This window comes from Pieris napi, chromosome 2 (assembly GCF_905475465.1).
Source record: "Pieris napi chromosome 2, ilPieNapi1.2, whole genome shotgun sequence".
Lineage (NCBI taxonomy): Eukaryota > Metazoa > Arthropoda > Insecta > Lepidoptera > Pieridae > Pieris > Pieris napi.
In genome coordinates, this window is record NC_062235.1 from 12,774,036 (window position 1) to 12,801,566 (window position 27,531).

The following is a 27,531-nucleotide window of genomic DNA, read 5'->3' on the forward strand; positions in this document are numbered from 1 at the left end:
TGATAATGTTGGTTTGAATTGCAAAACATATCCAACTGCCCGGCCGTTGACCCCTAACCAAGGTACAAATATAGCGATGGTATAAAAATCTCATTAAAAAATTCCGCTCTAGGCGAGACATACTATTTCTACTACGCAATCAGACACCACCTACATCCCAATGTTATCCTGATTATATAAATTGAGACAGTTACCGAGTTTATTGATATGACTTATAATTTTGTGTTTATTTTGCACCATACAGAGCAATATTTTACTTACAGAGTAGCATATTGAATTATTTCTAGAAGTAGATTAATTATTTAAATTAATAATTCCGTATAACTGTGAATCTATATAGATTAGATACAAATATTTGTAACTCCTTTTTACCTTCCAATATGGCGTGCTTTTTATGTTATTCATTGAGTAAGTATCACTGTAAGGTTTTAATATATCTACGAAATATCACTCAATCAATATTTATACTTCGTCTGCATATTAAAATTTAAAACGAGTTTCAAAATTCATCTAACCAGTTTAGTTAGGTATTGGTCTTTTGATTTAGTTCTTTATTTTGTGCTAAAGTCCGACCGGTGCTTCGATTTGCTTGAAGTTATTAAATGAAGGTTTCCACTAAATTAAACGTCACGAGGTAGCATTTATAACGTTCTATGTTTAAGTGTAAATCAATTATAAGAGAAGAGAGTTTAAGAGAAAAGAATAGAACATTAAAATCATTAGAGTGTTACAGAATTTACGAAAATATTATTCACTCAAATAGTGTTCATTCCATACCCTAATAAAAATAATAATTATATCAACACTAAAATAACAGTTTCACACATATCAATGTCACATACCCGCATCTTCAAGGAAATCTACTTGGTAAAATCTCCGACTCTAATCTAGATTTTTATAACAAAATACAATTGCAGTCATGCGGACTTTGTGGTCGAGTTTCGTAAAATATTGATTAATAATCTAGTTAGCCAAGAAAATGACGTAACATCGGTTGAAGACCTTTTATAAGATTAAACAAAGAAGATAATGACCACAATGTCAATGTAAGAATATTCGTAATTTTGCGTTGATATTACATAAATAAATAAACATTATCAGTAAGTGATATTGTGGAGGACGTTACATCAAAACAGAAGTGTGAAATTAATATAATATATACATACTATACGTAGGCATTCAGATGGCACGGAAACATCGTTTGCTTTTTGTTTATAGTGGAGCTAGATTCGTATTAATATTCTTAGAAAATAACAAAAATGGTTTGGTGGAATTTTTGTAACATCTGCAGTCTGAAGTCATTCTTTTTGTCCGACATATAATTTTTTCCTAACAAAGAACAGTTTCACAAACGCAATTTTTTTACCTTTGGACAGGCGAGTCGTAAATTTGGTAGAACATACCTGCTTTGGGAAATAGCATAATCTAAAACCTACAGCTCACTCTAGATCACATAACGTGCGATTCCTTGTATTTCCTTGAAACATTGAAATGAGTTTTTCGTTGTTTACGCTTAAGTAACACCACTATACTAACACCACTATACTAACAGATAATACTTTACAGAAGTGGAACTATCCATGAAGACGTGACAACCGAAGTTCTTGGAAATATTGGCGTTTGGCAATGGACAGTCACTATACTCTCAACGATTTTAGCTGCACCAACAGTACTTAATCAGTATGAAGACGCGTTCCTTCTACAACCACCAAATGGCGTCGTCTGTAGGTCTCAGTACAATGATACTCTGTGTTCATATACTGTAAATGGAACGGAATTTATGTGTGACTCTTGGCAAGTAAGATTCATGTGGCTCGTGTGGATTAAGAAAACGGTAAGACGAAGAACCGCCATACTGGTGCAAATGACCCACTATTTTGTGTCACTATCTCCCAGCCTATTATTATATTATAAGGAGCTGAGAATATAATATGCAAACTAAACTAAACTACATATATCAGATTTTGTTAAAGTATAATTTAATTTAGATAGTGGATTATGTATAAATGTATGATGTATATTAACGTTCCTTTTTACCATATAACGTTGGTTTTTCAGTGGCTTATATTCTGTGATAAAGATTCTACGATTTTCCTAATTCTGACGGTAATTTGTCGTTTTGGTTTATGCCTGGGAAGCATTATATTTGGACTTATTTCGGATGGGTAATTTTAAATGTAATTTTTTTATTATTAATATCGGACTATCTACCTAGTCCCACCATAAGTTCTGTTACAAATGAAAATGAGATAATTAAATGAGGTAATGTAAAATTATTAAAATTTATACCTACATATTTATTAAAGTCTCAACAAAAAATAAAAAATATTCTATTCGAAATTGCCACCTTTGGCTTTTATTTATGGCCAGACTAGTTATATTGTCCTACCCACATTATGAAGAGAGAAAGAACGAGAGTTTAGATAAAAGTGATTTCGTAATAGGTCTCTGTGCGTCTTCTATAGCATTTACCATGGAGAGTCTTTAGTTGCTTGAGATTGATTCCAGCAGCTGAGTTTCATCCTTGGACGTCGAGACAGAATACGAAATTCCACCCGTATCTGAATAATTAAGTGTTTTTGCCACGCAATTTGACTTAGGGTCCTTCAAGAGAAGAGCGTACCAATTCATTAAAGACCGACAACGCAATTGCGAGCCTTTTGGCAATGTGAGTGTCCATGGGCGACCGGTATCCCTTAACATCAGGAGAGCCTCCTGTCCGTTTGCCTCCTGTTACATAAAAAAGAAGTTGGCGCACATAGGTGTTAAAAGAACTTTCCTTATACATATATTATTTTAAGTTTTGGAAGACGAATAGCAATCATGATGAATATAATAGCTGAATTATTATTCCGACTTGCGATAACCTTTTGTGATTCAGAGAGCTGGTATCTACTACTTATATTTCTCAAGTCATTATCTACTAGTGGTATTTACTACCTGGGATTAGTTATAGGTATGTGATTTTCTGTACTTTATGATATATGAGATTAATGGATTATTATTATAATTGTTGTTTCTACTATCGCATAATAGTAATTTCCAGATATTTTATATCTTCGAGGATTCGTGAAGACAGTTCTTTAAGTCCTAATATAGATACCGGCAAACATCTTGAACAAATGTCCTTGCCTGCCCAGAAGCGATTTTTAGGTATCACTGGGAGGAGGGCGAAGGGAGAGTGACGTGTCGATCGCGTTATTGGTAAATCAGTTGACGTTTGTGTCCCGCGATGCGTATACTTTCCCCCACTCCCTTGTTTAATGCTCAAGAAGTTTGCCTGTATCTGTACAGGGCATTTATTAAATTAGACACAGACCATGTTCCTTTTTAGTGGATATATGTCCTCTGAGTCTGCCCAGAGCAGCCTTGTTACTTAGAGTTTAGTGCTAACCGCCACCCATAAACACAAAGATAAATGTCATGATTATTATTTTTCTAATATTAGTTTTTATACAAGTTTAAACTTTAAACTAGACGATATCATTAATAATCTAGCCTATTTAGCTTAAAATAATCATTTCGCGTTCTAATAAAACTTGCATTGCGAGAAAAGTAATGCCAAAAACAGATGCAATCATGACTGCACCGGGACACAAAATACGTGGCGTAAATTGTCCTATATACTATATATTTTTATATAGTTTATATGTTAAACATCAAGTCGAGGCAAAACAATCGTGAAAAGGCCTAGGACTACGCGTGGTGTACACATACGTGAGAGGACTTTGTAAGCTGATTAGCATCTTTAGTGCGAATCAGATTTCCCGTGGGAAATATCAATACAATTGTTTAGATGTAGATATGGTTTGAACTAGGTTCCTTGAATAAAGTCCCTAAAGATAACAGAGGAAAATATTGAACTATTATATTGTGACATGCATTATATGTATGACAGGGTAGTTGGATATTGGAATAGAGAATTATCTATATATAAAAAAAAATATCGTATTATAATAGAGTCGTCACTCCTGCCAACGCGGTCACCAGTGGTCCTCTCTGAGACTTTATTTCGGGCAAAACTATAATTGTATAAGATCGGTTAACACAAAAGTTTACCTTGCCATTGAATTACCAATAAAACAGACCTTTAAACATATTAAAGGGTCTGTTTTATTGCGCCTTGGCAACACACAAAACCATTGGGTTAGTCGATATATATTGAGATTACCAAAATATATATTGAACTCTATTTAAATTTTCAGTCTGTGAAATTGCAAGCAACAAATGGCGTACTATTCTAGGATTTATGGTTTCTTTCCCTCGTCTTTTAAACTCCACCTGTATGCTAGCAATTGCGAATTCTGCTCCTAATCTTGAAACCTATAACTTTATAGCATTCTTAGTGGGTCTTCTACCGCTTATTCTTATCAGGTATTCTATCCTCTTTTTACGTAATTATTTAGAGAAGCAGAGGTTTGCACTTGTGGAATATTCCACAGTCAATGTACTGTAATGCCCTTCAATAAATGATAGGTTTATTCTTGACACTTAATTTAAAAACAACAAAGTCAAACATGATAATAATTAATACAATGAAATGTTACCTACATTCTTAACTTCATAGACCGAACAATACATTGTGTTGTTCCGAAGAATTCTGTTAAAAGCCGATACATCGACAGTATTTTTGACAGGTATGTCGCCGCAAATGCAAGATAATATTTTATCGTTACTGCTAAAAACTATAACCTAAATTGATCTGCAATTGTAGATGGATTCCCGAATCACCACAATGGTTGCTATACAATAGAAGAATATCATCAGCAGAAAAGATACTAATTAGAGCTGCAAAGAAAAACCGCGTAATATTATGTAATGACTTCAAAATAAGACCAGTTGACCACAGAGTAGGTATGTTAATCATTGTTCTTAAGTAATATCGTTTGTCACATATATTACAATGACATATTGTTATACATCATTTAAACAAAAACTTTCTTAGAAAATAATTATTAAGTAAATTATCATAATTTTCTTATGATTTAACTTGAAATAAATGACAAACTCAATTCCTCTGCCTGTATTTTTCGACATGTTGACAGGATAATTGCGATGTAAACCTACGTATAAGAATATATTATCAATTTTTTTTAAATGTGAATAAATATCTTAATTTTAGATGCTACAACAAAGTCTTTTTTAATATACGCACCACATGTAAGGCCATATTGATAAAAATGGCGGGGCAGTAGTTGATCATAAAGTTATTAATAGGGAAAGATAACAGGTTTAATGATTTCTCCTTGCATTTCATAAAACAATATTTTTTTATAAATAGACATGTTTCTATGTCTATAAGCTGTCGATTATAAATTGGTTTTATAATATTTTGACCTTTTACACTCGGCTTTGTTTATTAGTAACAAAATGTAGACTGTCTACGCAATAGAATTTCGAATTTAGATGCGGTTTTTATTTTGATGTAATATTTAATTTTCTTTAGCCCTATCTCCTTTCTGGTTTCTTCTATCTATGTTTACCATAGTCATTTTATATGATGATCTGATATTTTAAAAGAGTACCGAGAGTTTTTTTCGCCGGTTTTTTCTCTCGTCCTACACCGTCTTCTTCTTTGTCGATGAGTAGGGATGTCTACCGATACAAATTTAATGACGTGAAATTAGTGATACCTGTATCCATATATTCCATAGTAAACATATTTTATTTTTTTATTCTACTTTAAAATAGTAATAGTTTTTATGCACAGAAACAACTCACAACATTTTGCCTAAATTTTTCTTTCAGGCGTATAAATGTTTGGATGAGGAATGGACTTGTTTCACTATATTATGTACTCACAATGTTAGAATTATTTTTCTGTCGTGTCTTATATTCTGGGCTTTGTACTTTTTTCTATGGTCTCCTTTATACATGGAAGTATACAAAGATCCAATATATGCCCCTGTTAAAGTATTACCAACGACGGCTGTCTTAGGACTTCCTTATGTTTGTTTGGGGAAAAAGATGAAGCTGAGATTTTGGTTGGCGCTAAATATTGTTATTTTGGGGGCTTCAACAAGTATTTTTGTTTTCAAGAAGAGATTACATCTTAATGTGAGTAAAATTTACGTGTCATAAAATGCTTTTATAAATATATTTTTATAGAACAGGGCCAGGCCGCTCACCTGATGATAAGTGATACCGCCCATGGACACTCTCAGTGCCAGAGCGCTCGCGAGTGCGTTGCCGGCCTTTTAAGAACTGGTAAGGCTTTTTTCTTGAAGGACCTTAAGTCGAATTGGTTCGGAACTTCAGTGGGCAACTGGTTCCACGTAGTGGTTGTGCGCGGCAGAAACTTCCTAAACCTAACCTAAACTCTCAGTTGTACAAAGGCGGATATGGAGGTGATACGGGTGGAATTTCTTATTTCCTCAACGTCCGATGATGTAACTCAGCTGCAGGTCTTAATCCGAACAACTTCTCTGAACACTCTCCGTGGTAAATGTGGTAGATAATGTAGAGTGACCCCTCAGGGAAGGGATGATTGTCGGCGATTCGAATCGCTCTTCGTTGAATACGATCATATGGAAAGAGCTGGTGATAGGGAGCTCCCGCACAGAGGTGAGATCAGTAGGTACTCTATGTGGGGCCGAATTCGCGCTTGATAAACTTGAAAGCGAGAGTTGTTCGATATGTCAACGCCAAGTATTGCAATGCTGGCTGTGACTTTAAGAAGAGTGTCTTTGAAAACTACTTTTCGTAGTACAAATCGTAGCGACAAATATTTGATGTAGGTTGTAAATGAGGTAGGATTCATGTAAATGAATAATACACTGCGTATTATTATTTTCTACAGATATTTGTTATAACTATTTAAGCAGGTGTCAACTTTATAAAAGCCTAAATTATAATTTAACATACGTTTAAATTTTTAGTTCGTCATACTTGAAGTGATTTCTACAATAGGCTTGGCTTCAGGGTTAATTAGCCACGCCTTACTCCTCAACATTACACCACGGGTCTTAGCCACTAAATGCAGAGCGACCCTTTTTGGGTGCTATTACTCTCTGGGACACCTTGGCACCATGACAGCATACCTTGTCACGACCCAGGATATTCGAGATCTTACTATGATGATAGTTGTTGTAGTAATAACATTGATATTGGTATTTATATGTTTAATACTACCTGATGTCGATGGGCGGGAGTTGCCAGATACATTAAAGGATATGGACTATTTCTCAGAGTAAGTATGATTTACTTTGCTTTGTGATAAGAAATGCGTGGTATTGTAGTTGTTTCACAAATTCTTAAGGTAACGGACGGCAATTGATACCTGCACAGTAATTGCCTTATCAATCAAATGGTTAGCAGTGTTCGGCTTAAGATCATTTAGAACATTCTTCGAAGAAGGAATCAATTATAGCTATAACTCCTAAGTTAGGAAGCTGGCGATGTTCCTCGCCTCAAATACGCACGTAAATCTGTCCTGTTCTTGTGGTATCTACTACGGTCCTGTCGTCCATGTCGTACAGGTGTGTCAATGATCGATCGAACGATGTATGATAGGGTAGAAAAGAATAGACACAATGAAGAATACAGCTTTAAGAAGAACAACTAAGTAAACAGATGTTACAATAAAAATAAATAAACTAAAGCAGAAATGCACATGGCAATAGAAAAAGAAAAGTGGAGTAAAAAGTTCTAATCTGGAGCCCAAAGTACAGCAAACGAAAATTAAATGTAAAAGTATCTGATTTAAAAGGCTATTAATATTATATACATAGCCAGTTACAATAGTGATTTACGATCTTGGTCGCGGTTGATTATCGTTTTATTATCCGCATTGATTATTCAAATGCAACTCTCTTAAGATGGTGATAGGATATTGAGTGCAATTAAGTATTTCCTACCTTTTTAAATATAAGTGTAAATTACCAATTTATCGTCTTTTGTAACACATTACAATTTTTTAACTAGATGAATTCGGTTACTTAAGAAGACATATTTTTGCAAATACGTTTCAGGCTATCAAAACCACTACGGTGGGTGGCACAAAAAACGAATTCCCCCTCACACGAAGAATTGGAATTAAGGGTTCACTCCTTTAGTATGGATGGAAATAATTCAGATGATACCAACCCACCTCAACAAATTGGATTCGTACGAATATGGCATTTTATTTATAAATCGTGTAGGCAATGTCAAAATAATAAAACTAATTAATAATTTAGTTGTGTCTTTACTTTTCTATGAAATTATCAAGGCCTTTTATACAAGTTGTACGATTTTGAGGTGTCACGTGGATATATATTTCGTTCACTGACGCTTTCACTGATAACATTACCAGGTGAATAAATGATTCTTATATAATTTATTGGTGTAATTTAATTGTAACACATTGCAGACACAGGGTGTAATGGATAAATATTATTTTAATATCAACTGTATTAAGTGGCATTTTATTTATTAAATAGTGTTATAATTGCGTCACATAGTAATTATCTGTATATTGACGTCAATTGCAGGTTTTATGAAATGGGTTCGCTTTTCGATAAAGCCATCTATTATTTCTTTTAAAGATTTACTTAAGTGCACGCGCTTTAAGGACATTATGACTGCAACTATGTTAAATTCCCCACCTTGGTTAGGGGTCATAATTTATTACTACGAGGTCCTAAATTTGACTTCAGGAGTAACAATATAGTGATAAATCCGCAGCTCATAAAAATCCATGAAACCCACCGGGTCCCTCCATTGAATTGCGTTGCTTCACTTTAACACAATTTTTTTCGTGTTACTTTTGAATAAATAATAACTAAGTTTACTGCGTAACATTTTATTATATATTATTAATTTTAAATACATATTATCGGATATATTTTCGTAAATAAAAATCAATAAGGTTTAAAAATAACATTAGGCTTATCTTATATTTCGTCATTGGGTATTGGACACCAACATAGGAAAATTATTTAACAACTTAAATAACATATATTTCTTAAGATCTATCTTATAGGAACAATAGCAAACCTAATAAAATTAAATTACAACAGCTAACAATGATGGAGTAAAAACCTTTAAAAGTTAACATTTTATAGTATAAATAATATTTTTGACATTTTGACAATGTAATAAAAATAGTAAGTACCGTTTCTTAGTTTAAAATAATATTTTGTATCTGTAATTGTCATTTTATACCAGCGTCCAATTAAAACAATTCCACAGATTATAAATAAAACATAGGAACGGTTTCGTATGAAGATTCGAAGGCGGATTATTTTAAATAGCATTTTTATAATAACCATTTTAGATAATAAACAAAACGTATAAATACATATAATAGTAATAAACGTAGTTAAATTTATAAAAATATTTGAAAACTTATACTAAATTAGGAACTTTTAAGGTAACTGCGATAGTTCTAACCACAGAACAGAAAGATGTCAAAACGTAAATTTTCATAAATGTAAATTGATAACGCGCTGAAATTGTGTCAAATTAAAATCTATAAGATAATTTATTGAATTGTTTCTCTTATTATAGACGCAAAAGAAACTTGTTTGGATATTTATATTGTATTTATTTTTTAAATCAGCCTAGTTCCACCTTTTTCAAGTTCAGATTTCGTTATCTGTCTCTTTCTATTACAGCGTAAGCACAATTTAATAAAAAGAGATGATTGACTTATATAATTAAAGAACATTGTGTATCTATTGGCAGTCTACATTTTACACTCAAAAACTCATACTTCGCCCCATGGACTTTAATAATTTGAAGAATTCTATCATATAATTTTTAGTTTTATCAACACCCTCTATTCTTTGGTTCTAAAATATTAGGAACAATACAAATTTTAAATTATAATAAAATGCAAATTAAATGATATCATTTACGTGTCTATAGTGTGTAATATTTATTCAAATTATTCACGTATCATAAATTAAATTTAGATTAACAATTTAAATTTTTGTCACTAAATATATTTTATTTAATTTATTCGTCATACGGTCTTTAACATAATAGATATACATATAATTTTCCTGTTGCGCATATGCAGGAATTGACAATATTGTGTATACTTAAGTTAAAATAAATATTTTAATTAAATGTCTAATTATTGGTTTTTACTTTTTAGCTTAGTGGAAGATACCGATGACGAAGCTGTCCATATTTGCCCGATTTGTGAAGAGAACGACTATTCTATTCCCCCCCCATTTCCCGAAGGGTCCCCCCCGTGTTGCCCTAAAGGTGGGGTATGATGGAGATATTTAGTTATTTTCTTAAAGTTGATATTTCTATGAGAAGACTTATTTTTTTTGATTTGACTTATTATAATTAAAGGAAGAAAGACTGGTTATTTTCTTAATAAAAGTTCCTACATTGTGCCATTAAAAACTGAGGGTTTTATTTATGAAATACCTTCCCCCATCTTACTCCACCATCTCCTACCATCACCGTCGTGGTCAAACAAGTCCAAGTAAATAATGTTTATTTGCATGAAAATACATAGAATTATGGATAATATTAATAAATATAAAGTGGCTATCTAGCACCAATCATTCACATCACATTTTCACATGTATACATAGTGATCTCAATTCTAGAAGTTATATACAAAAGGTAGATAATTTAATTGACAAATATAATTTAATCTTGAAACTAGGTGTATACATAAAACTTTTCTATATTCTCGTTTTTTATGGTGTCGTAAAGGTTTTTTATTTAATAGGATTATATTGATGGTGCAGTTAGTAGAGAAATAACAGTTTTGGGTGGGTTTTCAAAGACTGCTAACCTATCTATTCCCCCTTGAGGGCTAACAAACTTCAAACTCACAAGGGCACATCCTAAATATGATTATATAAAACAATTAGAAAAACATACAGTATAATTTATTATAATATCTATATTAACATTGCGTCATCATATTTTAACTCGATATGGGCTGATCAACATATTTTGTTGAAATTACGTACTAAAAATTACATCATCCAATTTAATTGTTTTGAATAACTTACTCGTGTTTCTTATCAAATTGTGTTTGCTCTGCGATATCAGATCCCTGGGGCATGAGCCCGGAATGTAAAACGTAAGACAAAACACTAGCGCAATTGTTTATTTGTCATTGGTCAAGAGAATTTCTAATTCAAACAAAGCTATACAGAATCATGTCGTCTTTTGTTTTACAATCAATGTAAAATGAGACATTATAATAACCAATGGCGGCCACGTGTTAGTCTGCCACTCGAAGATATAAAAGCCATACGATGACGACATATTCTGACATGTCAGACCATTTTTGGTGGTGCGCGGCCGCGGGAGAGTGACGTGTCGATAAAAAAAAATATTTTTATTATGCAACATAAGATACAGGTATCACTTATTCCACGTCATTAAATTTGAATCTGTAAGCATCCCTACTCATCCGCAAAAAAGACAGAGGGTGTAGGCCGAGAGAAAAAGCCAGCGTAAAAACTCTCGGTACTCTTAAAATAGCAAATCATCAAACAACACTTATTTTAAAACAAATATTGCAAATTAGAAGTAGCCTGTCTAGCACTAGTCCTAGGCCCTTTAATCAACTAGATAATCGTTAACTTTATAGTAGTTTTTGCACAGCTTTTCTTTAATACATTTCTTAAATGGCAAAATCGAACGCTTGATTGGTAAATCAGTTGACGTTTGCGTCCCGCGATGCGCAAACTTTCCCCCACTCCCTTGTTTAATGCTCAAGAAGTCTGCCGGTATCTATACCTTTGTTTAAAACGTAAATAAATATGGAGGGATGTATGTTTGAGCATTCGTTCGAAATACGCAGCTGCGTTACGAATACAACAATCTTATTGTACATTAACTAGATATTGTTTTGCTTTATAATCTTCAGATCGATAAAATATACTCAACTCTATCAGATTTTGATAATAAAGTAATATTGAACGGGAAATTACTCACGAGATAAAATGATTTGATGTTATCGTACACAATATAATAAAAATCTAGGCTTTTTGTTGCAAGAACAGCTTTTGTTCACTATCTACATACCTACAGATAAAAAATATTATATAATAAATGAAATATAAGTCAGAGTTTTAATTTTCGAATATAATAGCATAGTGGTCCCTTTTTATTTCTGATTTCAATATGTATTTATACATAAAATATACATACTTCCTTGCATTACGTTCATGAGCGTTTACTACCAATATCCCACTTATTCAAGTTCAAAACACACATATATATATATATATAATAAGTCTATTAATATATTGGCAAAACGAAATATAAAATTTGTTTGACACATACGCAAAAAAATACATATTATGGATTTATACAAAGCTAAAGTTTGTGCCTAACAAATGCAGAAAAATTTAAAGGGTCGAACGTATTTGTACGTCAAATTCGAGGGTAAAATGCACTTAGGTAAAGTAAAAAAGTATGACATAACCATAGACTACGCATACAATTCACTTTTTAATGTAAAAACCTAAATTAAAAACCTGACCCTGCTCACGTGTATGTTAATTACATTCTTAATAAATAACCATCTGTGGAATTTCACAGATAAACCATTCTAATATTATTTTCTAATCTGTGTCAAAAATACATACTTTGTCTATGCCTATGGTCAATCCATTGTGTGCAAATAGCCAGTTGCATTTTGAGCTTTTTAAATAGTAGAGAGATTCAGTTACTACTTATATTATTAATAGTTTTGTAAACAGTTCTAGCCAGTGTTATAATGATGTTTGCTGACCCACTCCGTTCGGTCGAAGCGATGGTGTACTTTCTGAAAATGTTAGAATTTCATGTTAATTAATGCAATCTAGGCAGTATAAGTATATGTACCACGAATGAAAAATGCATTCAGTCAGAACTTTTATTGAATCTTTATATTAAATTTAATAGTAAATTTGCTCCACCTTAAAATAGCTTCAAATGTTTTCTACATATTTTCATCACCATTGTGTACAATGCAATAATGAGATGGCGCATGCTCTTTAGCCCCATATAAATAAATTAAAACATTGATTTGTGAAATGAATCAAAGAAGATACAAATTTTAGGCTTTAACCTTACCTAACCTAATAAATAGGCCGGAAGATAGTGACACAAAATAGTTTGGCAAAAATAGAAAATTTTTACGGCGGGTCCGAAAAGTATGGCATGGTGATTTTCGTAAATGGCTGCGCGACGATGATAACTGTGCAAAAAATAGCCTGGTACAAATGGTTGAATTTTTTTTTAATCATCGCATTCGCGTCGTTATGGCGGGCGTAAGTCACACCGGAGAAGTATGGGGGTTGGGTGTTAAATACCACCGCACTTTTTTGACGATACTAATTAACTAGGAGTGTCCGGGGGACCTTCATTGGAACACCTCCAAGTGAGTTTTGCTTCGGAAACGCGTCTAAATATTTTTATAAAAAATTTAAAGTTTTGTGTAATGTATTAAAATTTGTAAACAATCCGCCATTTTCTACTTTTCTATTGGTTATAAGTGATGTGACGTTCACTTAAAAAAATCGTGTTTTTAATTTATCGATTGTTAATAATCGTTTTATTTATCGATTATTTCCTCATTTTTGAAATTTAAAGTTATAGAATAATCAACATTGAAATTAACCTAATTTCGTGTTGATAGATTATAGGGTTCCGAAATTTTTTGAAATTATCGATACCTACTCGTCTGTATTTTCTAATTAGTACTTGTATTTCATTGTTTGCAACTTTCTATATTATTTAATTTTTACTAGAATAAAGTGTTTACTTTAATATCCAAAAAGTACCCAAAACCGAATCAGAGCACCCCACTATCCACGTGGTCTTGTCTGTCTTACCCCTAGAGTGTATATAAATAATCGGAGGCGCGGAGGAAGAGCAGCCCCCACCCGCTGTAACAAAGCACAGGCATTATGAAAGCTGTAGCGGCTGAGGCTGGTCGCCGAAGGCGACCAAAAAGCCGAGGTTGCGGAGGCTTGAATAAAATGCCTGTGCTTTGGTACGCAAGGGTGGAGGGGCTGCATTTCCCGTAGCGCCGGAGCTGTCCACAAAAACAAATATTATTTAGATTGGTTAGGTTAGAGTTAGTATATGAATATTTGGTCGCCGAAGGCGACCAGGACGCCGAGAAGCCGAGGCTTGAATAAACAATTACTATTTAGATCGGAGCTGTCCACAAAAACAAATATTATTTAGATTGGTTAGGTTAGAGTTAGTATATGAATATTTGGTCGCAGAAGGCGACCAGGACGCCGAGAAGCCGAGGCTTGAATAAACAATTACTATTTAGATCGGAGCTGTCCACAAAAACAAATATTATTTAGATTGGTTAGGTTAGAGTTAGTATATGAATATTTGGTCGCCGAAGGCGACCAGGACGCCGAGAAGCCGAGGCTTGAATAAACAATTACTATTTAGATCGGAGCTGTCCACAAAAAAAAATATTATTTAGATTGGTTAGGTTAGAGTTAGTATATGAATATTTGGTCGCCGAATTTTCAATTATTTTTAATATTAAAATCGAATACAAAAATCGATTTTCACTTTAAAAAAAATCGATTATTTTTCACATCCCTATTAATTTTATAAACTTAATCGGCCATTTTGAATGTGGTTTATGCTAGACTAGCGGTAATTAGTTTTACAGTGCAAAGTTTACTTTATAAATCCGTTTCTTTTTTATTTTCACGTGAAAGTTACACGTCACGTTATTTTATTTGCATTTTTTGAAACTTGGCTTTACATACATAATCAACACTGATTTCTCGCGATCATTTTCAGATTTATAGTGATGGCGTCTACAAGTTTTACTCGTGAAAATGATTTTGAGGACGATGGGTCCGTTGTGAATCGTGACTTGAATAGTGAGGAAGTGATCACATTTTCCGGAGCAAAACTCACTTGGAGGTGTTCCAATGAAGGTCCTCCGAGACTCCTAAATAATTAGTATCGTCAAAAAAGTGCGGTGGTATTTAAAACTGTTACCAAGTATGGCATGACACTGCCGCCTCTTGTTTTTTTATGGACTATCGGAAAATACTAGAATGTTTGTGGAACAAATCGTTTAAAAGTCGTAAATAATCCGACGAGTTACGCCCACGCGCTTGGCCCTCCGGTACCAGCGCTATTACCATCAAAATTATTCTTGTAATTACGTAATAAGACCCCTGAAGAACCCCCATACTGGTGCAAATGACTAACTATTTTGTGTAAATATCTCCCGGCCTATAATGTAATTCACTAGGAACTGAGACAATATCATTAACATCTATAAATAAAATAAATCAATGGCGCTACAACCTCTTTAAGTCATGGCCTCAGATTTCTAAATCTGTTTCATGATCATTTTTTTTTTAAATCAAATAGGCAAGTAGGTCACCCTCCAGTGCCTGACACACGCCGTCGACTTTTTGGGTCTAAGACATGTCGGTTTCCTCACGATGTTTTCCTTCACCGTTCGAGCAAATGTTAAATGCGCACATAGAAAGAAAGTCCATTGGTGCACAGCCGGAGATCGAACCTACGACCTCAGGTATGAGAGTCGCACGCTGAAGCCACTAGGGCAACACTCCTTAATCATTTACATCATACATCTAATATAATCAGTTTTTTTTCATTTTGTGAAGGGGTCCAAAGCCATGCGCTTTCTTAATATTACTTGGATTGGTTCTACATACTAGTAAAGAACGATAGAAAAAAATTTGGAGCTGTTTTAAAGTGGAGCCGTGACAAACTTAGCGATTTAATAAAGGTATTATTATTAGTGAATAACTTAATCAAAACTGACGAGTTGTATGGTACACTACACTTACTCTGATGTTACAGAGGAAACGCATTTCAATTACTATCACTTTATAATATATCTTAAGTTTTAAACAAAAAGGTTAATTCATTTTAAGTAGAAAGGAATGCAAACATATTCTGTATCAAATAACTGATCTTTCTTTTGGCATCAGAATAGATATTTTATATGTACCCAAACCAACTAATAATTAAAAATGTATATATAGAAAACAGTTTGAATAAACTCACCAACATCAGGCGCCGGCAAAGCATGTCCATTTGTAGCCTCTTTGACATGTCGACTTCGTGAACGGAATCGTATTATAAACATCAACGTAGCACCAACGATGGGAGATAACCCGGCTAACACAAAGGGTAGTGTATACGACTTATACACTTTAGACAGTCTGCCAGCCACGGGAGGTCCTATAGACACAGGTACTGCTGATAAACCCAACATACATCCAATGGCCTGAGCTGCGTATACACTCCCGCAAAATTCGAAAGCTATCGGTCCTATTAATGATATGAACCCGCCATCGAACATTCCTATTCCTAAACAAATAACAAGCAGCAGTTCAAAAGACTTCACAAAGGGCAAAATTATTGTTAACGACCCGATAGCGTAAAATGATATTTGTTGCAAAAGAATTCTGTCTACCCCGTCTCTATCAGCTAAAATGCCAAACATCAATCTCCCCAAGCCGGAAGTAGCAGCCATACACTGCAGAGGCAAGTTCGATGTACTGCTCTTAAAGTTCTCTTGAATAAAATCCCCTATGTGTATATATATAACAAAATAACCGAATAGGGCCACCGGCATAGAAATGGCCCACAGCCTATACTGACGGTTCTTCCATATTTGTACATTGACAATTGTCTTCATAATCGTTTTGATGGTATTTGTCTCTTGGGATGGCTTTTCGATAACCACGACCGGGATAGGTTTGAAAAGCAAGCCACATAGCGCAATTCCGAAACTTATGACAGCCAGCATTCTGAACATCCATTCGAGGCCATAATTATCAATTGTATATTTCATAACGGTAGACATGATGACTGTGAAAATTGAGCTACCAATAGTGACGAAGCCATTGACACGTCCTAGATACTTTTTGAAGTAATGCCCAAGGATTGCAAGAGAAGGAGTGTACGCAAGCGAGGCGCCGATACCGTACATGACTCCATACGTTAAGTACAGAGCTTCCACATTATGAACCACGAAGGAAGCGATGACCAAGCCTGCAGTTGCCACAGTGCCGCCGAGGACAGCTGTTAGTCTCAGTCCCAGGAGACCGGTAAGTACGCCGGATACTGGAGACAAGAGAAACGTCATACTCAACGCTAACGAGCCCACAAACGCTGAAACAAAAGAGAAACACATTATGGCCGTTTAAGAAATAGGTCTTTATGATAGTTATTTCAAAATAATTGGCTGTGTACCTACATCGATGTTATAATTTGCATTTAAATATGTAATTGTCTTTGTATAATATATAATTCTACTGTATGTGTGTTTTCTATAAAACAAAAATTTAATTTTAAAATAGTAACATTATCGAGTATATCCTCTACCTTTACCTCTATTACAAAAATGATTAAAATGTGTTTTTCTAAACTCTACAATATATTTTATACGGCACTATTGTGTATACCATGTGGTGATTATAAAATAGTATTGCGGTAGACGTTCAATGTCAAAACTCAACCTTCAGCCTGTAACACTATCGGTGTTTGATTGATATTGATTCATAAATTGGATACATCAGACAGTCTACGAGGTAAATTAAACCACGAAAAAAATCCGACAAAAAACTTAATTTTCACTACTAATATCATAATTTACATTTATATGAAATAATATTGTCTCCATAGCTTAGTAACGCAGTGGATTTAACAGATTATTGTTTTGAAAACCCACCCATAATTTCCTAATACCTTGTATGACTAACCGTACCAAAATCAATAGTTATGCTAAACTATTAACTGTTTAATATGATAATTAATTCAACATTTACATGAAATTAAACAAACGCTTTTACTAAAGATAGAAAATAGCGCTTACATCTAGATTGAAACAAATTGCTTGATTTTAATGAAAATATCGATCGTGTGGGTGTATCGACGTAGTATCGACCCACTCAGGGTCTACAAGTCTGAAGTTTCGGACCTTTCTTTTAGGTTTGGGGTTTATGTTTATTTGTTTTATAATCATTTGTCAATCTAATAGGCAAGAAGTAGATCAGCCTCCTGTGCCTGACACAAGCCGTGGACTTTTTGGGTCTAAGGCTAGCCGGTTTCCTCGCGTAGTTTTCCTTCACCGTTCGAGCGAATGTACAATGCGCACATAGGGTGAGATCTATAGTCCGCACTTGGACTTTGCTCAGACTTACCTTACGAAAAACTTTGCCTAGTGTACACTAAGGTTAAACTATGATTTCGTATTTATAGACATTTTAACGGTGAGATTAAGCTAAGCCCAAGCTAAGACAGCAAATGTCAAAATACAAATTGATGTTTCAGTTCATGCAATACTTTGTTTATTATCCTTTAAAAAAGTAAACAATAACAAATATTTAAACATCTAAAACGGTACACATATATCTTCAATTTATTGTTATTTATGTATTCATTTATTTTATTATTGCAATAACTAGAAATTTACGAGTAACCTTTAGAAAATGTATTAATTATTTAAAGATGACAATAATTTTGTTACGTAGAACGGATCGCATTGTTTTGACAACAGCAACAGAGCACTTGTATCAAATATCAACAATTGAAAATTTTGCCTAAAGTGTTGTATATGTTCGGAACGAATACAACCAAAATCCTTCCATCCTGTACGGTGAGAATGAATTCAAAAGAAGGAACCGTATTTTGAAACACACGGTATTAAATGTGATCCTGCCACTGATCATTACAAACTTGCAACCTTATAACAACAGAGGATCGCCAAACCTACCGCAATTGCAAATACTTTTTGCATTAAGGCATAAAAATGCAACTGGATGTTTTCAGGTAATATTGTGTTCATAAATATGTATGGTTTTTCGATTTGAATATTATAGGTACCTATGTATTCTCAAATGATTTTAAATACATTATATGTTGAAGACATTTGTCTTCTGACTTTCAGAAACATAACATATATGTAACTAATAATAATTCATTGACATTACAGATGGTGTGTGGTGATCTGAACAGAATAAGCCAATCTACAGTCTGTTTAATTATAAATAAAGTCTCTGCAGAGTTGAGTAAATTACTTCCTAGATTTGTAAATTTTCCAAGAAATATGAACACAGCCAAAAGGAAGTTTGAAGAATTAATAAGATCTAATACTCACCATGACCTAAACAGTATAATCAGAGCTATTGACTGCACCCATATAAAAATTAATAGACCCAAAGGTATCGCTCACTCTGAAGCATACAGAAATAAAAAAGGGTAATTTTCTGTAAATGTGCAAGCAATAATAGGGCCTGATATGGAAATATTTGATATAGTGACCAGGTGGCCTGGCAGTTCACACGACAGCAGGATATTTAGAAACTGCCAGGCGTATGCAAGGCTGCTAAATGGTGAACTAGAAGGAGTTTTAGTAGGTGACAGCGGTTATCCGGCACTTAACTTCATGTTAACAACACTTTTATATCCAACGACAAGAGCTGACAATAATTATAATTATTCTCAAATAAGAACTAGGCATATTGTTGAAAGGGTTTTCGGAGTGTAGAAAAGGAAATTTCCATGTTTACAGCTAGGACTACAGTCAAAATTGACAAAATATACTAGTTATATATAATTATAGCTTGTGCTGTATTGCATAATATAGGTATATAGAGTCATAAGCATCCCCTATGCTTATGATGATGGTGATCTTGCTGACAGCAGAAGTTGAGTAACACAGAAACAATGAAAGATCTCCTACAGGTCTAGCATTCCGGCAATCTGTGATTGCACAATTTAACTAGGTAATTTGTTCGGTAATAAAGAATATCAAAACAAAACTTGTTTCATTTTAAACATTTATTTTCTGATTCTTTTTTTGAGTGTAATACATATTTCTAATACTAATTTATATTTTTGTTGAAGAAATTCTATTTCTAACAGATTTTTTAATTTTATATGTTCCACTCCTATCTCAAATTTTTTAGGGTAGTCAGGTAATAAATGGTAGAAGATTCAGGGAAACGAAAATAACAGATGTGAAGCGAGAGTCATCGGTTAGGTTATAGTTTGAATTTCGTTGTCACTATAATATGCCAGGGCTGCCAGGTGACAGATACGATATCACACCAGTTATTTATAAGATCTCTCAAAAATGGGGTTGAACACTTATATAAATAATGTAAATAAACAACAATAGATACCATAATAATGTATAATTATTTTATTTCATGCATTTCATAGGTATTTATCAAGATCATTTAAAATTTCTTTGAATTCAAATTCTATTTTTCCCAAAGTCTATGGAACTCTGATACCAAATGGCAACACCGTTCATTAAAAACCGACAAAAATAAAAAGTCCAGTAAAAGATATGATGGTAGAGCAAATTTTAGGCCATTATTTTTGTTAGGCTTATAGTCAAAGTTTTTGGTAAGTCGTCGATTTCGTGGACTTGAGATTAAGCTAAGCCAACACTAGGGAGGGATTCGCAGTTTGCTCTATAAATACCGACTGTGTCTTAGCTCGATAGTTAAGTCAGAGTAAAGTCCAAGTGCGGACTATAGATCTCACCCATAGACAGAACGTCTATTGGAACACAGCCGGGAAACGAAGCTACGACCTCAGGGATGAGACCCACGCTGAAGCCACTAGGCCTACACTGCTATGCAAATAAAGTAAGATAATATCTTCAATGCAACATAGTTTGTGTTATCACCAAAAGGTATTCATGTCGATATAAGATTAAGATAACATCTGCATTATTAAATTGGGTACTTCCTAATTAAATGAATTTGCACTATTATACCAATTGGTTACAGAGAAAAGACTAGTGTAAAAGATAATGGCTTGTCCTTGTTAACGCACAATCAGTTGGCGAAATTACGACATCCTTTCCCAAGGTACAATTTACTTGTTTAAGGAATTTAGTTCGCCGATTACATAGAAGTATGCAATATAGTGTCGACAATGGTAAACAAAATAGTGTGTATACAGTAGAACCTCGATAACGTAAACCTCGGTAACATAAAAACCTCTGTTACTTCAAAAAATACTATGTTCCCTTCCCATCAGAGCCCAAAACCTCTATAACTTAAAATACGCAACCTCTATAACGTAAATAAATAATCTCTGTATAGGCCCTCAGTAACTAAAAGAAATGTTTCCACAACCTCTATAACATAAAATTGTTTGTGAATGAGTCATTTTATAAGAGTGTCAAAACAAATGGTTTCGGTATTTATTGCTTGCACGTGTTTACTAATGTATTGTTAACGTAAACAATACATTACCTATTGTTTGATTTATCTAAATTCTTCAAAGCTTTGCGGCGGTTAGCTTTGTGACAACGACTTACTTGCATCATAAGTTAATGTGTTAATGTATTCTCCTCTCTATTTGTCATTGAAAATCAAATCGATTTAGAAACAGTGAATTTTTTAAAACAAAAGAAAATCACAGATTTTTTTAAGTAGACTAAACCTTTAGTTGTTGTTTTATTTTTATGTAATGTAAGTAATGTGAATAAATATGATTACATATTTAATTTTCCATCCTTCTGATGCATTCAAGTAAAAATGGGAGGAAGGGTACATAGAAACATGTACATACCTCTATATTAACCTTTACCTGACATAGAACCTTGATAACTTAAAACCTCTATAACATAAAATATTTTGTGTTTCCCTTGGACTTTATCTTATCGAGGTTCTACTGTATTACAGAAAAACAAAAACAAACAAAAAAAGGATCCTAGTTCTTCCACATATTCTTTGAATGAAAAGAAAAGGTCTTGTGAACGAAGGAATCTCCGATCTCCTTATTATATACTGCTCAAAACAATTACGGGAACAAAACTTTAAAGTAGAACTAAACTTTTTACTTAAGGTTTTAATTATTACTGGCCACTAGATAATGTTAAGGCATTGTCGAAGAAAATAAAAAACAAAAGAGCATCGGCGTTTTGGTTAGTAGTCCTATAATAAAGTGGCAGTGTGTCTAGAAACACCTAAAAACAAAGTGACGTCTTTGAATTTTCATTACTTTCTAATCACAGAAAACACATTTTAAGTAGTTTTTTTAAATCTTCTGAGTATTAATAGAAATTGAAGTGAGCCCTTTGAGTATTGTTATTCATTAAAGCGAGTGAGTTTAGGTCATAATGCCAGATCTGACTGAATTGCATGTCTCCCGAGCTATCGCTTTGCTTGAAGAGGGTCGAACTATGCGTTATTTAGGAAATGATCTAGGAGTAGCCCCTTCTGTTATCTACAGACTTTGGAAGCGATACCGTGAGACGGGAGAATACTCACGAAGGCGTGGTCAAGGTCGAAAGAGAAAAACTACACGTTTGCAAGATCGCAATTATGTAACCGCACCACAACTGCAAGAGATCTACAAAATACACTAAGGACGGCTACTGGTGTAGAAATTTCCGACCAGACGGTAAGAAATAGGTTGTTGGAAGCCAATTTGAGATCACGCCGACCAGTTCGGGCTGTGCGTCTAACAATTCAACATAGACAAGCTCGCCGACAGTTCGCGCAAAATCACGCTAATTGGCAACTTCGACATTGGAGGCCAGTGCTCTTTACTGACGAATCACGATTCCGTCTAACACGTTGCGATGGTCGTCTCCGTGTTTACAGACGCCCAGGCGAGCGATACAGTGCAGCAGCAGTCCAGGAATATGACAAATTTGGATGTGGCTCTGTGATGGTTTGGGGCGGAGTTAGTTTGGACGAGCGCACAGATCTCGTCGTTGTTCCCGGGCGTTTGTGTGCTCAAACTTACATTGAAAATGTGCTCGAAGATCATGTTTGGCCCGCAGCATATGGTATGGGCCCAGATTTTCTTTTAATGCAAGATAATGCCAGGCCGCATACTGCAGCCATCACGTCAGATTACTTACGACAGCAGGAAATCCGTGTAATGGAGTGGCCTTCCATGAGCCCTGACCTAAATCCAATTGAACACATTTGGGACTTGCTTGACAGGCGCATCCGGAAGCGTCCGATTGCACCTCAAACACTGCAGCAGCTCACTGAAGCGTTGATTGAAGAATGGGAGCGAATTCCACAAGAAGATATTCGGAGGATCATACGAAGCATGCCGCGTCGTTGTCAAGCCGTGATTAGGGCTCATGGAGGCCACACACGTTACTGAAAGTCACTAAAGACGATAATTCAAACGATATAAGAATATTTCTTTGATGGACCTTTTTTATCACCAATTAGTTTTTCGTCTACAATGCACATTTTAATTTTTTTTTAATAAAAAAAATACAAATTGAATTTTTTTATTAATTGTAGTAATTAACGAATTAACAAGGTAAAAAATAGCGTACAAGTTAATTTAAATCTAATTTTAGTTTAAGCAATAGAAAGGAGAAAAATCTTGTTCCGCTAATTGTTTTGAGCAGTATATTTAATTTTCAAACTAAAGACTGTCACTGTAAAGCTATGGTTATGCGATGAGAACCATTTTTTTTACACAGTTTAAAAAGTTTTTAATGCTGTGGTTAAACATAAACTAGGCAGTAACTCAGTGGAATCAAAGGACAAAGAATGTTATCTTTAGGGCTCCATTTAGTACCGAGCTAGTCGCAAGTTCCGATAAGAGAGATGAATGGGTATAGAATCTGAACTGCGACCTGATTAGATTATGATACATTGTGTGCCACTTGTCAACTTTATCAGTAGCAACTTTAACAATATAATAAAAAATATGTCTTTATTTTACCACTTAAATTTTGTATCAAGCGATATGTATTGTCGCTTTTTAATATATTTGTAAATAAATATAGCCTATGTCACGGATAATAGAACATTCAAATGTAATTTATTTAAATGTTAATACATTCGTATAAATCAGATATTAATGTACTCGATGAAAGTATGTATATTACAAGAAATAATTATATCATAATAGGTTTAGTTAATTGTGTTCCAATTGTTAATATATATGTCGCAGTCAACTAGCTTAATTAGCCGTTCAATTAAGAGCCTACCCTTTTAACTAAACGGCGCCGTTTAACTAACGGACTGAAAGATGAAACAATATTTTTCTGGCTGCAGCCCAGATAGCCCATAAGTAGATCCACCCCTGCAAGCAACTATTTCCACTAGATATTTTATTATCTATTCAGAAACATACTGAATACGACGTAATACGGCTTGTGTGATGTGTCAATTGCAATGAAATGTTTGCAACAATTAGATATTTATACAATCAACGCCGCCTCACCGTCGCCCGTTGTAATTGTGTTTTCGATCTAGGAGTTAGGCTCACCGCTCAAAACATTCTGGTAATAATATTTGATATATATTAATATAGGATAAAAGACGTGGACTACGCAGTAGACCCTCCTGCCGGGGCATGAACTAAGGGAAACGCTACGGTTACGCTACCTCCCGTCCGTAGCGAGCAGACGGGGTTTGGTTTTAGTGAGTAGGGGTCCATAACACCTGCCAGTCCGACCCCCTCACTACCCGCGTCACTGTAATAGGTTGCCCCGGGAGATTTATGAATGAAATATCCAACAAAATAAAGAAGTTTCTAGACTAATATTACCCTCAAAGTCGTCCAATAAATTGTCTTTAACTAATATTTTAATTATTAATTGTTTTACAATTCAGCTAAAAATTACCTCTGATTTATGCAAACCTTACCTAATAGCTTCAGGTAAATAGTGAATATTACAATCTTTACTAAATGCCTAACTCTTAATGAATAACTGGTTGTTAAGCATAATATAATCCTTATATCTTATATTTAGGACAAGTTTTACGTAACTCCAAAAAATACGAGCTCCTTCAACTAATCATACAAGGCAAAGTGGTAGATAGAAGGAGACCTGGCCGCAGACGCACGTCTTGGCTGAAAAACTTGAGACAATGCTTTGGTCAAAGCACCAAGTCATTGTTTAGAAGCGCGGCATCCAAAATTAAACTAGCCATTATGATCGCCAACCTTCGCAAGTAGATGGCCCTATAAGAAGAAACCTTATATCTCATCTTATTTTACGATAGGGAACTATATAAAAAAATATATATACTTATTTTATATAAGGAATAGTTTGTCCCTAAATATACCCTTAACAGTGGCACGTCTAATAGTGCACTAAAATCATACCATTATTACATCAGCAAGTAATCATTTACTGATCTGAGAATTTTGTTGCCTACAAAATGTTTCTAACACACACCTTCTAATTATGGCTACAATTGATTTAATGCTGTGATAAATTGATTTTAAAACCATTGTTATGGTTTTTTTTTAATATAGTAAAAAGCCATTGCTTTGTGGTAATGTAATCGCTAGAAATACTTCTGAGCTGCTGTTTTATTATGCAAAATGTTTTCAGGTGACCCTGACGATTTATGGTGTCAATAATGTTTCAGATTCTTTATTGAGTTTTCGATCTTTGTAAGGTAATTAGTAAAGGCTTCTTAAGAACAGAACTAGAGATAGCAGTGTTTGGTGCCTCATGTAATTTCATACCTAGCTTTTAAATAAGCAGGGTCCTTATTATATATCTGATATTTATTCTCTACAAATAATCTCTTTGATTTAATAGAATTTCAGTCGCTCACATACTAAATCAATTCTTGATATAGTTGTTTATACTAAAAATATTGCTATTGTTTTTAATGGTACTTTTGAAACTAAAATTATAAACCCCAATACATCAATATATACACTTTAATTAGTAATAAGTTTTCATTATAATCTCCTTCATTATGAGGTCAGATTAATTGTTACCAATTTAGGTTTTGATAGATACACCTAGAGTTCAACCCTGACATATATAGTCTAGACAGACTTAATTAGTAACTAGGCAGAAAGCTTTATTAAAAAACATTTAACTTTTGTCTAGATAATTTCATATCTCTAGTTTGATTGATGTTTGACATTGTACATTGATAGACTTATCTTTTTTTTTTCACTTTAGGTAATGATGACGACTTATAACCAGTGATCCAGAATTTAAAAAAAATTGTATCTTTCGTAGGCCATTTCATAGCATTTGTAAAAATTTGTTCAATATAAAATATAGCAGACCTTGCCTGTTTAGAAAAATAAGTGATGCAAATTCTAGGCAAATTTGCTGTAAAATTAATTAGCATTAAATCAGAACAATAAAACCATACATTAAACTGATAACCTTTACTATCAGCCTTATCAGCCTGTTTACAGTTTATTTGATGGCATATGTTACTAGATATATTTAACAATAATTACAGAATACAACTAAGGATAGAGGATAAAATACACAATTTTATAAAACTTTATATTTGTAATAGGTTTACATTTACTTTGCTTTTGTTTCTCCTTTTTAGCCATTCTCAGAAAATTTGAATAATAATAATAATTTAATAATAGATATAAAATATCTTATTGTGCAAAATTTATTTTGTAGATCTATAAATCAGTAATCAGAATAGGTTTTCAATTTATTTACCTATGACTATAAGGATTATAATATTTGACATGATAGCCACAAACTTACTGGACAATACAATTACAAAATAAATAAAAACAGAAAACCATATTATATAAGAAACATGAAAATCAAGTATATCTTCCTATTTCTGTTAAATTTGATAAGCCTTACACATCATTTAGTTTAAAGTTTAAAAAAAATCTAATAATTGGGTAAATTTAGTTAGGCAAATAACAAAATTTTTAGATTTGGTATATAATATAATACATAATTTATAAAGAAGTTTTAATATTTTGTGTATATACGAAGTATGAAAAATTATAATTATTTTACCTGCTTTGCTCTCTGCATCTGGTACGTTTTCATCATGTAGTTGCTTGTTCAACACGGTATAAATAACACTGAAGGAGTTGATTACGCCGAATAGTAGGCCATTTGTTAGAAAGGATCCAATTACAATAGAATATGCTCTGAAACCTCCGTCTGGAGGCTCTTTTGCAACATTTCGAATATTATTTGGATCGTCTAACTTCTCTACGATTTTTCCAGTCAATAAATCACTGTTTTCTATCTCTCCTCTATCCATCTTTGGTCAAAAAAAATTCTACTTAAATGGTACTGTTATAAGGTAAAGCGCATGGCTCTTTATCGTGAGGTTAGCACTGTAATTACGTATGCAGTTAATGTATATGTTGTAAAAGAAGAAAAAAACTTCGACGAATTATTAAAACTTAAATAGTTTCATTCAAAATTTACGCACAATATTAATTTCGCACGCGTCACAAAATACGATAACTGATAACCGACCCGATGCGTTAACTTGAAATAAGGAAACGAGAATAGACGTCTTGTCATAACAAATTACAAATATTTTTACAGCTGCTGTGGCCTGTGAGCAGAGTAGTGATTAGCGGACTGCTTAAATCCGTTCACCGCCAAACCCGACAATGACACTGACAGATTTCAGTTACATTAACACCCTGATGGTGCTAGTTTGACATCACATTAAATATTATCTGCAGATATAGACTGCCATAGACCATAGTTAGACCATAGTTGTCACTGATAAGTGATAACTGAAAAATGACTCTATACTGTTTAAGACCAGCCAAAGACGTTTCACCGACCTACTTGGTCGGTGGAACGATAATACCTAATAATTATAGTTAGTCTTTTGTGAAAAT

At 33.7% G+C, this 27,531-nt stretch overlaps 2 protein-coding genes and 2 long non-coding RNA genes across 4 annotated transcripts; 3 read left to right on the forward strand and 1 right to left on the reverse strand.

Annotated features, from left to right (window-relative positions):
- The first annotated feature begins 334 nt into the window (after positions 1-334).
- LOC125057721 (solute carrier family 22 member 1-like) lies at positions 335-8,316 on the forward strand. The gene is made up of 9 exons (XM_047661563.1): positions 335-1,046; positions 1,567-1,834; positions 2,059-2,165; positions 2,802-2,956; positions 4,206-4,374; positions 4,715-4,850; positions 5,749-6,057; positions 6,879-7,189; positions 7,971-8,316. Exons 1-9 carry the CDS (start codon positions 1,030-1,032, stop codon positions 8,167-8,169), a joined length of 1,671 nt encoding a protein of 556 aa, XP_047517519.1. The 5' UTR covers positions 335-1,029; the 3' UTR covers positions 8,170-8,316.
- A 4,294-nt stretch (positions 8,317-12,610) lies between these two features.
- LOC125059652 (monocarboxylate transporter 10) lies at positions 12,611-27,439 on the reverse strand. Its single transcript, XM_047664170.1, has 3 exons — positions 26,681-27,439; positions 15,979-17,091; positions 12,611-12,733 (listed from the first exon to the last, which is right to left on the reverse strand). Exons 1-3 carry the CDS (start codon positions 26,931-26,933, stop codon positions 12,681-12,683), a joined length of 1,419 nt encoding a protein of 472 aa, XP_047520126.1. The 5' UTR covers positions 26,934-27,439; the 3' UTR covers positions 12,611-12,680.
- LOC125059687 lies at positions 14,417-14,935 on the forward strand. Its single transcript, XR_007118712.1, has 2 exons — positions 14,417-14,641; positions 14,728-14,935. It is a non-coding gene; the product is annotated as an uncharacterized LOC125059687 (long non-coding RNA).
- LOC125059689 lies at positions 18,326-19,742 on the forward strand. Its single transcript, XR_007118713.1, has 2 exons — positions 18,326-18,750; positions 18,914-19,742. It is a non-coding gene; the product is annotated as an uncharacterized LOC125059689 (long non-coding RNA).
- Positions 27,440-27,531: the final 92 nt, after the last annotated feature.